Source organism: Belonocnema kinseyi, chromosome 7, assembly GCF_010883055.1.
Source record: "Belonocnema kinseyi isolate 2016_QV_RU_SX_M_011 chromosome 7, B_treatae_v1, whole genome shotgun sequence".
Classification (NCBI taxonomy): Eukaryota; Metazoa; Arthropoda; class Insecta; order Hymenoptera; family Cynipidae; genus Belonocnema; species Belonocnema kinseyi.
In genome coordinates, this window is record NC_046663.1 from 60252261 (window position 1) to 60265192 (window position 12932).

General features: G+C 26.4%; 1 protein-coding gene across 1 annotated transcript in view; it reads left to right on the top strand.

Annotated features, from left to right (window-relative positions):
• Positions 1-243: 243 nt before the first annotated feature.
• The window catches only part of LOC117177170 (interferon-related developmental regulator 1), a 47491-nt gene continuing 34802 nt past the window's right edge, over positions 244-12932 (top strand). The window contains exons 1-2 of the mRNA XM_033367679.1: positions 244-584; positions 9986-10456. Coding sequence (XP_033223570.1) covers positions 551-584; positions 9986-10456 — 505 coding nt within the window. The 5' untranslated portion in view covers positions 244-550. The remainder of the gene's footprint in view (positions 585-9985; positions 10457-12932) is intronic.

Genomic DNA, 12932 nt, shown 5'->3' on the forward strand with positions numbered 1-12932 from the left:
AAATTTTGCTTTTTATCTACTCCTTGGTGGAACTTTCGACAGAGGAAAATTCACGTATTAATGAGAATTCAGATTCTGAATTATTCTGAAATCTTTTCTTCTTACCGGGCATATTCTTGGAACGTTGAGCTTCGAATACGAACCGAACGACCAGAATTATAATGCGGTAGTTTGCAATTCAGTTCAGGGAAGGGATAAGTTGACACGAGGTTATATAACAAGCTTGGAAATATGGAAATAACGACAACTCTTCAGTATCGAACAGTGTCGCATTGCAGGAATACCACTGACATACAATACTAACGGCGCGTTGCTCATCGTGTTCTTCCAACGCTCATTGCAAACGATATCTGAAAAAACTCTCTTGTCATTAAAGATACACTGTGAAACAATCATCAGCAATGCATCATTTCCAATAAGACATCCAGTGAAATAAAATCCGTTGAATCTCGTCAGAGAAAAAACTGCTGACACAACTAGTGTATTTTGTGGTTAGGATTTGAACTTGAAAGTTCTACTTTGCCAATTAGCTGTAATAAATAGTGACAAAATGAGGGCTGCTGTTTTTTCTCTCTTCCTCGTTGGTAAGTTTACATTCTGTTTTCCATATTCTATGCAGTTTTCAAAATTTTATGTTTCGAGACGTTTGAAAAAACTGGAACTGTAACCGAATATTTTTTTGTCTGGCAAAAATGGGTTCAAACTTCAAGTAAAAACAAAGAGCGAAGAGGAAGTAGAATGGACTACGTGATTCGTAATTTGACGTTTTAATTCCAAGACACTGTGGTCACTGTAGTCGAGTCTATAAATTCAAGATTTTATTATATTCTTAACGGAGTGGCTAAACTTCACAAAATCATGCTTACGTGAAGAATTTAACCTTATTATTAAAAGTTTGACAAACAGAAAAATTTAAATTGGAATTTTCTAACTTTTATTAGGGCCCATCCATTAATTAGGTATTTTTTAAACATTTTTTCATATATCTTCCGGTTGAGTACTCGACTGTTTGGTAGATAATTCTTTTTTTTTCTTGAAAATAAAAAAAATTAAAATGTTGCAAAATCATGTATTTCGTTGAAAATAAATCTGTTTTGGTTAGATTGAACTTCTTTTTATTTCAAATTAAAATCTTTGTGTGAATATCAATATTAAGAATGATATTTTGCTTCAAAATCAAACTATTTTTATGACAAATTCAACTTTTTGTTAAAAAATTAACTTTCTTGTTGAACAATCATATTTTCCAATGGAAAATTCAACTTTTTGTTGGTAATTCGTTTTTTTCTTTGCTTAGAAATCCACAAATCTGGTTGAAAATTGATGTATTTTGTTGAAAATTCTTGTTTTTTGGTTTAATTCCACTGTTTTTTATTTCAAATTCCAATATTTTTTAATGAAATGTCGATTACATAATTCGTCGAGAATTATATTTTTTCTTGAATATTCAACTATTTTTATAAAATAGTAAAATCTTTGGTAGAAAATTAACTTTTGCGTTTAATAATTATATTTTTACATTGATCATTCGACTGTTTTGAAGATAATTCGCCTTTTTGCCTTCAAAATTATAAAATTTAAGGAATAAGGTATTTTATTTTAAAATTGGTATTTTTTTGGTTAAATTCAACTGTTTTATATTTCAAATTAAAAATTCATTTGGTTAAAATATTATCTATTACATATTTCGTAGACAATATTCATCTTTTGTGGTTGAAAAAAACAAGTACATACTTAGTTTTAAGTTATGGTAAACTGCTTCTTAATTTTTTTTTAAGATTTATCATTTTAGTTGAAAATTTGTATTTTCGGGTTGAAAATTGAAACGTTTTATAAAGAATTCGTCTTTTGGCTGAAAAATTCAACAATTATGTAGAAAATTAATTTTTTTGTTGAATATTTATATTTTTGTTTTGAAGATTCAACTATTTGGTTAAAAAGTAAACTATTTTTATAAATAATTTAACTCTTTGGTAGAAAACAAACTTTTTTGTTGAACAATCGTAGTTTCTGGTTGAGGATTAGACGGTTTTACTGGTAATTCGTCTTTTTGGTTTAAAAATTCAAAAAATTTGTTGAAAAATCATGTATTTTTTTTAAAGATATTTTTGGGTAAATTCAAATATTTTTTTGAACATTCATATTTTTGGTTGAGAATTCAAGTACATGTTTGCCTAAAAAATAAACTATTTTCATGATAAATTATCGTATTTTTATATTATAATATATATCAACATATTTTCCGGCCGAAAATTAAGCTTTTTTTGTAGAAAATTCATCTTTTTTGGCTGGAAAACTCAATAATTTAGTAGAAAATTTAACGATTCGTTTAAAAATTAAGTTTTTTGTTTGAAAATCTATATTTTTGGTTGAAAATTCAACTATTTTGTTAAGATTTAAATTATTTTTATTACATATTTAACTCTGTGGTATAAAGTTAACTTTTTTGTTGAACATTCATATTTTCCGGTTGAAAATTCAACTTTTTCGTAGATAAGTCGTTTTTTTGGCTTAACAATTTTGCAATTTCGTAAAATACGTATCTATTTGGTTGAATGTTAACTATTAAAATATTACAAAATACCTTGAAATTCCATAAATTTACATGAAATATAATGATATTCCTTGGAATATTTTCAAATATCCTAAAATATATTTTTTTTTAAATTTCAATCTTCAATTTTCAAACATTTTTAAAATACCTTGAAATATATTAAAAATCTCTTAAAATCTTTTAAATTTCTAAATTCTTATAGTAAATTCTTAGAACCATCACTAAATCATTATGAAATGCCTTGTAATATTTTAAGTTCTATGACATGTTTTAAAATGCTTCAAAATTCATTTTAAAAGACCATATTGGGAGCCTTAAGGCCATGTGACGAGTGGGTCACGTGACTAGATTCCTACATTACTGCCACTTTTTTTGTTTCCCAACTTATTTTCACATGAAGCGCGATATCGAGTGGAAAATTTGGGATCATAAATAGGAAGCACTAAGAAAGGTGGATCTGGTGCTAAATTTTAATAAGGGCGAAAAAATAAAATAAAATTATTTACAATAAAAAACTTTTTTTTATAATTATACAAATGTAGGATCAGACTCGCCATTCTTAGTGCTTCTTGTTTAGTTACTCAAATTTCCAACTCGATGTGGCGCTTTGTGTGAATATAAGTTAGGAAATAAAAAAAAATTGTCGGTAAGGTTAGAATCGGGTCACGTGACTTACTCATCGCATGGCCTTAAAAATCCTTTAAAATTACCTAAAAATTTTTGAAATCGTATCAACTCCTGTGAAATCCGTTGGAAGTGACTTTAAAATCCTTTGAAATATAAATATTTGGCAATCTTGAAAATCCTTTGGGGTCTTCAAATATCTTAGCTTAACTCGATAAACATAAAAAATTTTGAATGATTTTTCGGGTAGCAGTTATTTTAAAATTTGTGAAAAAACTTTATTTTGTGGATTTTTTTTTACAGAATGATGGGGGAAAAAGTCAAGATACTAATCTGTATGATTTAAATAAAAACCAAACAATTTTGAATATTTTTTACATGACATTTCAATTTTAATCTGTTCTATTTTCAAATAATTAAGCTGTAAAGGCTTTTAATTAATAATTGCAAAATTTTGAACAATTTAAAAATGAAATCACAAAATATGACACGTTTACATTCTAAGTCCAAAATTTTAAAAACATCCAAGAGTTATTTTCAGTCAACGCACATACAAGTTTAAAAACTTGAATAATAATTTTTCCAACGGAATTTATTTATACGATGAATGAAGTTACTCTAATGGTTTTAAATTTTATGGCTTTTTAATTTCATTTTTCCATAAACTTGACATTTTTAACAAAATATTACTAAATATTTCCATTAAAAATTCGTTTACAGCTTAGTCTGAATTTTCGAACGGAAAACATAAAAAATTATACAGCTGCAAAGCAAAAGCCACACAAATTGAACATTTTCTTTTGAGGGCCTAAAAAGACTTTTACTATTAAAAATTCAAAACTGAAAATATATGAGATTAAAAAATAATGTTTTAATAATTAGAATTTTTATCGACTATGTTTTTAGTTGCCAATTTTGTTTATATTCTCAAGCAAAGTCGACTAGAGTCACGATATTAATAAATAATGATAGAATTCGGTTTTAAATTTAATTTCCTAAATATAATCGAAACACGCAATGATACTTTCTCTATAATATTAACCTCGAGTCATGATCTCCTTTATCAATATTTATGATTCATACAATCATAAGAGGTCAAACGGGTCAAAAAATCAAAGGTTAAAGAATACTCGTAAGTTATGTTAGAATTATGCAGGTTTTTTTAAATATGTAAAAGCTTAATTTTTTAAATTACCGTTATCGAAACGTAATTCAAGAACTTGATTTAATTTTTAAATTTAAACTCGTAAGGTTAACGAGTTAAAGAATAATTTTAAGTTCGAGTTTTTCTCGCAAAGCTAAAAAAATTGCTGATCAAGTGTTATTCTAAGAACTAAAAAATCAAAAATATTTCTCTGCCTTGATTAATCTTTTTTTTTATTATGTTATGTTATTTAACACTAATTGAGTTCACCTAGAACCTTGTAGTCGTCAATGCTTAATTCTAATTCTCTCGAGCTTTTTAATAAAAGATGAATACTAATTCACACCTGTCATCTTCAGTTTCTATACAGTTTTTTTATTAATAGTTTTTCAGAATCTTTTTTTTATTCCATGTGCATTTAGCAGTTTTCGGCCTTGGAGGTAATTTTTTTATTCATTTAACGTCACATTCTTCATACAAGTAGGTAAATGTGAATTACATGCGTAAAGCAATAATTATCTGATTTTTTTCTTGACTCATCGCTCGATACTTTGACCCTCGACTCTGCAAATGGAATGAAATCGTTTCAGCTTGTATCTCAATTAAAAAGATACATTTGTAATCAGCTTAAAAATAAAAGCAGCGGACAAAATATTATCATTTCTTAAATTGTATGCAAATTACATGAAAAGTTTTTATTTGATAATTTAACTAAATTCAATTACATTTTTCAAGTATATCAATTTGAAAAGAGTAATCTTGTTTTTTCTTAAATTTACTAGATTCAGATATGGGTCGAAGATATTTATCATTATCAAATAGTCAATTTGAGTGTGTTGATAACATTGAAAAACATTGAAATATTAGTTATCTAATCATTCATGAGTGATACGAAAACAAAATTTAATTGCATCTGTCTATTTAGAAATGTTTTTTTGTGTGCCTTCTTGTTTAATATTTTCAAATGTCAGATGATTGAATAAAAAAACCTCAAAAATGAAATTTCCGAAACTGGAAAATTCTAGAAAAATAAATTATTACAAGATTTTTTTTAATTGTGGAATTTCCTTTGTAATTGCTTTATTCTATTTATAAGGGATTCTGTTAAAAATTGTACAAGATACAGGTTCTGGCATTTGAATATTAATGTTCAGAGAAAATTAGAAATTAGCAGAGAAAAATTAGGTAATTTTAGAAATTAAATTGTGCGTCAACCTGATATAATATTCTTGTTAGTACTTTATTTGCCTTGTATTTCTATTTATATATTTTTTGCAGTTGTAATTATATTATCCTTTTTGGTAAAAAATTAAAACTAATTTGGTAGAAACTTGGTTGAAAAATGAAACATTTTTTTGTCAGAAAATTCGTTTTTTTAAACTCCTGGTGCCCCACGCCAATGAGGCCAAAAGCCGGAGTTTATAAGGCTCATGTAAAAATCCGATGAAATTAAATTTTTTCCTTGAAAATATTTTTTTTCAACAAAAAAAAATTAATTTAAAAAATGTTTATTTCATAGCTCCATCTAGTATGAAAAGGCGTTAAGAATTGATTTAAAACGGAGTTTAAAAGATTCATGTAACAATCTTTTGAAACTCCCGGTGTCCCACGCCAATAGGGCAAAAACAGGAGTTTATAAGATTTATGTAAACGTCCTTTTAAACTCCCGGTACCCCACGCTAATTGGACAAAAACCGGAGTTTATAAGGTCAATGTAAAAATCCTTTGTTTCCAGTTCTTAAAGTCCAGATGCTCCACGCCTATGGGGCAAAACTCGCAGTTTATAAGGTTCATTTAAAAATCTTTTTAAACTCCCGGTGTCACACGCCAATGGGGCGAATACCGGAGTTTATAAAGTTTATGTAAAAAGCATTTGAATCCAGTTCTTAAACTCCAGGTGCTCCACGCCAATGGGGAAAACCGCGGAGTTTATAAGGTTAATGTAAAAATCCTTTGAACCCAGTTTTCCCCTAAATAGTAATACATACGCGTCTGAAACTTGGCACAAACATTCCTTATGGTTCGAGGAAGGTTTATGTTTAAAAAATGGTAAACTTCCTCTTCAGCTTTTCGCTAATTATATCAAATAAAAATTCTAAAATTAGGATATGCATGAGAAAATCGTTCGAGTCGATCGGTGTCTTATTTCCCGGCGATATTGGACCAATCACATGCACTCATTTGACTTTTATGGTTTGAAATTTGAATACAGAAATATCGAGTGAAATTATCGAGTGAAAAAATACAGAAATGTCGAGCAATATTTGTTGATACTAAAGGATTTTTTTCAGTTGAATACAGGCTTCTAAATAATAATACTGGACTTTATATGATGTCTTTATGCACCAATCTATGAACTGTTATGAATAATTCCTTACTATGACTCGGTGCAGGTAATAAATGTACACTTTTCCATGATATTTACTTCATTCATCCATTGATATGTATTAATATGTGAATGGAGAACGTCGGTCGTAAATTTAAGACAGCTACAAAAGTAACAAATTTTCCTAATAAAAATTCTACTAAAAAATTCTAAAAACAAAAAATTACAAATAGAAAAACAAAAAATTTCAAAAAACAAAAAAAAATTTAAACAAAAAAGCATTTTAAAAATCAACGAATAAATATAAATTTGGAAAAAATTAAATCAATTAATTTGTTTTAACTCCCGGTTATACGTGATCTTGACAAATAATAAAGAAAAAATTATACTAAAAATAAGCTGAAAAAACTCCCGGTCTTAGTGTTATTTACATTAATATAAATTAAAACATTTTTTTAAATACTTCTAATTAAAAGACTTATAATTATAAAAAAATTGAAAACAAATTGTGAATAATAAAGCTGAAAACTCCCTAATGTTGGCGGTACCATTGCAGAAGTTAATTAAATGCAAAACAAATATTAAAAATAATTAACTATGCAAACATAAATAATTAAATTACAAAGCAAACGCTTTTCTAATAGGTAATTTATTTACTTATCTTTGCAATGCTAATTATTTAAAATGTTTTTTTTGCATTTAATTCACTTATGTAATGGTATTGTCAACACTCGGGAGTTTTTAGCTTTATTATTTACAATTGTTTATAATTATAACCCTTTTAATTAGGAGTATTTTTAAAAATGTGTTCTTATTTATATGATTGTTTACACTTTAAAGAAAATTTAATTTATACATTTTTTTGAACTCATTTAGTTTTTCTACAGGGTTTTTATCGATTTAAAAAATGCATCTGTTTTAGTAGAAATTTCATCTCTTTTTTAATAAAAATACAACTTTTTGGTTGAAAATTGATTTAAAATAAAAATATTTGATTGTATAGATTAATTTATTTGTCTACTATTTAATTATTTAAAGGGTGGGAGTACAGAACTAGATAACCAACGAAATCAGAACTTTTCAGGAGAGCGAAAAAACATTCTGTAAAATCGAAATCAGCATTTAAAGATAAGACAAAGTCCACTTCCGATATGATGTGTTGCTGATTTTAGCCCAACAAAATTTGATTAAAAACAGTTATCCATTTTCGAGAAAATGTATGTGTTAACTGACAATCTCAGAGTGACACTGACCATAAATGAAAAATAACAACCTACTCCTGAGATATTGCGTTTCTTAATGAGCGTAAAAAAGTTTTGACCTAAAAAAATATTTATATGAATACAAATTTACTTCCAAGATATGGGCAAGCTAAATAAAAATAACAAATATTGGATAGAAATAATTATTCTGTACCGAGAAAATGAAAATTGAGTGTAACGGTATGACACTTTGCGAGAAGATTATCCGTTGAAAGAACTACGAAGAGAAAATTTGTTTCCACTAAACGATAATAATTTTAAAAAATATAATGCAGAAAATAAAGAAAATATTACTAAAATACTGAGCTAAAAATGTTTGCTGAAATTTAAATTAGCACATACATTTTTTTATTGCTGCATTCATTAAACAGGACTATTCGAACAAATCTTTTTATCGATTAAGAATTTTTTATGCAATAAAACCCATTTTCGAAAAAATGTTGGTTATCTATTTATGTGCTGCCACCCTTTAAATGTTAAAAACCTATCTTCTTGGTTTAAGTTTCCTCTTTTTTGGTTGAAAATGCAATTGAATGTTTAAGAATGAACTTTTTTTATAATGATTTGATTTGAAATATTATATCTTTCATTGAAAATTAGACTATTTTTCTAAGTAATAATTAATTTTTTGTACTGAAAATTTAAATTATCCATTCTTGGTTACAAATTGATCTTTTTTAGTTGAGAATTTAAATTTTGTGTGAAAATTCGTCTTTTTGGTTTTAAGATTCATTTCTTTTGCTAAATATTTCATCTTTTCTAGTTAAAATATGTATACTATCACATTTTTTTGAAGATTCATTTTTCTTGGTTAAAAATGCAACTATTTTGTTGCAAATTTATTTATTTTCTTAAAAACTACACTATTGCATTTTTCAATTAGAATTGATCTTTTGGCTGAAAATTACACTCCTCTTAAAAATTCATCTTTTCGGTTTCAAAGTTCAACTATTTGGTTGTAAATTTATTATTTTTGGTCGAAAATGTAACTGTTTTGTTGCAACTTTGTTTATTTGGATAGAAAATTCATCTTTTTAAAAATGAAAATTCATTTTACTTCTTAAATTCAACTGCCTTCTGAAATTCTTTTTTAATTCAACTTTCTTCTAGAAATTTAATTATTCTGTTGAAAATTCCAGTATTCTATTAAAATTTATAATTTTTGTCGATAATTCGACTGTTTTGTTTTAACTTCGTCTATTTAGACAGAAAATTCATCCTTTTTGGAATGAAAAATCATTTTTTTTTAATTCAACTTTCTTTTGAAAATTCTATTATTTTGTCGAAAATTCCAGTATTTTGTTAAAAATTTATTATTTTTGGTTCAAAATGTAACTGTTTTGTTGCAACTTCGTCTGTTTGGATCAAAAATTCATCTGTTTTGAAATGAAAATACATTTTTCTTTTTAAATTCAACTTTATTCTGAAAATTAAATCACTTTGTTGAAAATTCCAGTATTTTATTAAAAATGTATATTTTTTGTCGAAAATTCTACTGTTTTGTTATAACTTCGTCTATTTAAAAATAAAATTCATCCTTTTTGGAATGAAAATTCATCTTTCGTTTTAAGTTCAACTTTCTTCTGAACATTCAATTATTTTTATGAAAATTCCAGTATTTTATTAAAAATGTATTATTTTTGGTCGAAAATGTAACTGTTTTGTTGCAACATCGTCTATTTAGATAGAAAGTTCATCTTTTTTTAAACGAAAATACATTTTTATTTTTAAATTCAAATGTCTTTTGAAAATAAAGTTATTTTCTTGAAAGTTTAACTGTTTTTTTGAGTTTAATCTTTTATATATAAATATTCGAAATTATATTTGAGAATTCATCTCTTATGGTAGAAAAGTCATCCTTTTGGTTGAAATAAATAATAAATAAAGTTAATCGTTCTAAATCTTAATCTAAAATTATTTTATTTGGTTTGTAAAAGATTCTATGTTAAAGTGTTACAACATGAAAATCCTGATCTTTGAATATTAATGACCAGGGAAAATGAAAAATTGTTTACGGAAAAGTCATCCATTTTTTTTGAAAAAATGAATCTAACTCGAAGACTTTTCTATTTCAGGTCTTCTAAGTAGCGGCTGCGCTGATGAAACCATCGAAAACGCAGAAGATGCTTTGCAGAAACTCAACTCGATTGTGGACATTCCTGAGTTAAAAAATGTAAACGCCTCTGGATTGCCCATCGCAGAAGTTCAGAATTTAGTCGAAAAAAAATGCGAAAAGAATGGAGGACCCTCAGCTTTTGGTAACGCCAAAAAGGGAATTGAAGACATGGGAAATTGTCTAAAGTCGCTAGTGAATGTAACTCAGCTGCAGATTGAAATGGAAGCTGCAAAACCTACTGGCGATTTGGACGAAGTATTCAAAAAGTATTGTCAAAAGACACCAATTTTAAAACAGTGCGTCCTTGACTTGACGACTTCCCTGGAACCTTGTCTCGAACCTTTGGAGAGAGCAAACAAACCAATTGTTTTGAACATCACCAACAGTCTCCTCGATTTTATTTGCTTCAAGGAAGGAGACCGCATTGCTTGTAGGAATTTATTGCTTGGACTTTTTGAGATAATTTCAGGGTGACCGCTAGTTAGGGAAAACGTGGAAATCAGGGAAAAGTCAGGGCTTTGGAAAAAATTTTAAAGTCAGGGAATTTCTTTAAGAACTTTAAAGGATTTCTTCAAGAAAAAACTGTCAAGAATAATCAGGTCTTACTGACAGTCACTTTTAGTAACTTTTTTTCTCAAATAACTTTTTAAAATAAAAATATCACTTTAGTCATTTTTTTTCAATAGTAGTTTAAAAGATTCCTACAATTTCTATGAGAGGTCAATAATTTGAAGGGATTTCAAAGGATTTTAAAGATTTTATTTTACTTTTAAACATTCCAAGGATTTTCAAAAGGTTTCACAGGATTTGAAATATTTTTGGGTACCCAAAAAAAAATTTTCAAGCTTAAAACAACTTTTATGGGATTTCAAAGGATATTAAATATTTTTGGGAGAATTTAAAAAGATTCCAAGAAATTTGTTATTGATTTCAACAATTTAAAGGTATATTAAATAATTTTAAAGATTTTTGAGTTTTAAAAAAAATTTGAAAGAATTTTCAAGAGCTTTAAAAAATTACAATGGACTTGAAAAGTGTTGAAATAACTTAAGGCATTTTTAGTATATTTTAATCAATTTTCAAAAGCTTTAAAAAATGTCTAGGGATTTCAACTGATTATAAAAGATTCCGAAGAATTTTAAAGGAATTTTCAAGGTCTTAAACCAGTTTTATGGAATGCCAAAGGATTTTAAATATTTTTTGGGACATTTAAAAAGATTTCGTAGAATTTTAAATAGAGTTCCGTAATTTGAAGGAATTTAAAAGGATTTATTTGTAAGTATTTCCGAAAAAATTCAAAAGAATTTTTAGAAGATTTCAATCATTTAAAGAGATTTCAACAGAATTTAGGGCGTTTTTAAAATTCTAAAGAAGTTTTAAAAGCTTAGAAAAGTTTTATGGAATGTCAAAGGTTTTTAAATATTTTCGGGGCATTTTAAAAGAATTCCAAGAATCTTCGAAAGATTTCCATAATTTGAAGGAATTTTTTTTAGAATTTCAGAAGATATGGAACAATTTGATAGAATCTAAATACATTTTTGTGATATGTTAAAAGATTCCCAGGGGTTTTGTGATATATTAATTGCTTTTCAAAGAATTTATTCATAATAATTGCGGATTTCGTAGGAGTTCTGATATTTTTATATATTTCAAGGTATTTCTCAAGATGTTTGATCATTTTAAAGATTTTAGCTTATTTTAAAAGAATATAGGGAATTTTCAATTGATTTCAATAATTTGAAGCGATTTCAAGAAATTTTCATTAGGTTTAAAAAATTATAATGGATTTTAAAAGATAGTAAAGCATTCGAAGTATTTGCTGGTAATTACAAAATTCCGCAGAATTTTCAGAAGATTTGACTAATTTGAAGGGATTTAAACAATTTTGAAGATTCTTCGGGAAATTTGAATAATTCTTTGGAATTTTCAAAGATTAAAATAGTTTTATGGAATTTACGAGGATTTTAAATATTTTTTGAGCATTTTAAAAAATTTCGAATATATTTCCATTATTTGAAGGAATGTAAAAAGATTTGAGTATATTTTTAAAACATCTAATGAACTGACAAGAACTTCAAAAAGTTCCAAAGAATTTTGAGAGATTTCAAAGGATTTAAAAAAGATTTGGAAAAAATTTCACAACATTTTAAAGAAAATTCCAAAGAATTTAAAAGATCTTAGGACATTTTTTTAAATTCCAAGAAATTTTTAAGAGCTTTAAAGTTTTCAAGCGATTTCAAAACATTTTAAAGAATCTTTAAAGATTATTAATATTTTTTTAATAGTACTTTAAAAAGTGTTATGGAACGTCAAAAGATTAGAAATATTTCAGGATATTTTAACATATTCCGAGGAATTTTCAATAGATTTCAATAATTTGAAGGGATTTGTCAGGGTTTTAGGGTATTTTTAAAACAACCAAGAATTTTTCAAAAGATCTTAAAAGTTCCAAAGGATTTTGAGAGATTTCAAACGATTGGGTAATTTAAATATTTTAGAGAATTTAAAAAAATTCTAAGGAATTTACCATTGATGTCGTAACTTAATGGGACTTCAAAGGATATTAATTATTGTAGGGTATTTTAAATTCTCCCAAGACATTTTAAAGAGTTTGAAACCTTTACGGTTTTTAAAGGATCTCAAGCGATTTTCAAGATTTTAACGATTCTAAAGTGTTTAAAAATTTGTCCTGCGCTTTTAAAAAATTACCTAAAATTTTATAAGATAGGAAACAAAATATTACCAAAGATTTCAATGATTTTATGGGGTTTTAAAAGCTCTTTCATCATAATAAATTGTACAGGATTTCATTAAATATAATTAAATTTTATAGATTTTCACAGAATCATTTTATAATATTTTAATGTATTCCAAAGTATTTATTCACAAGAAGTGAGGGATTTCAT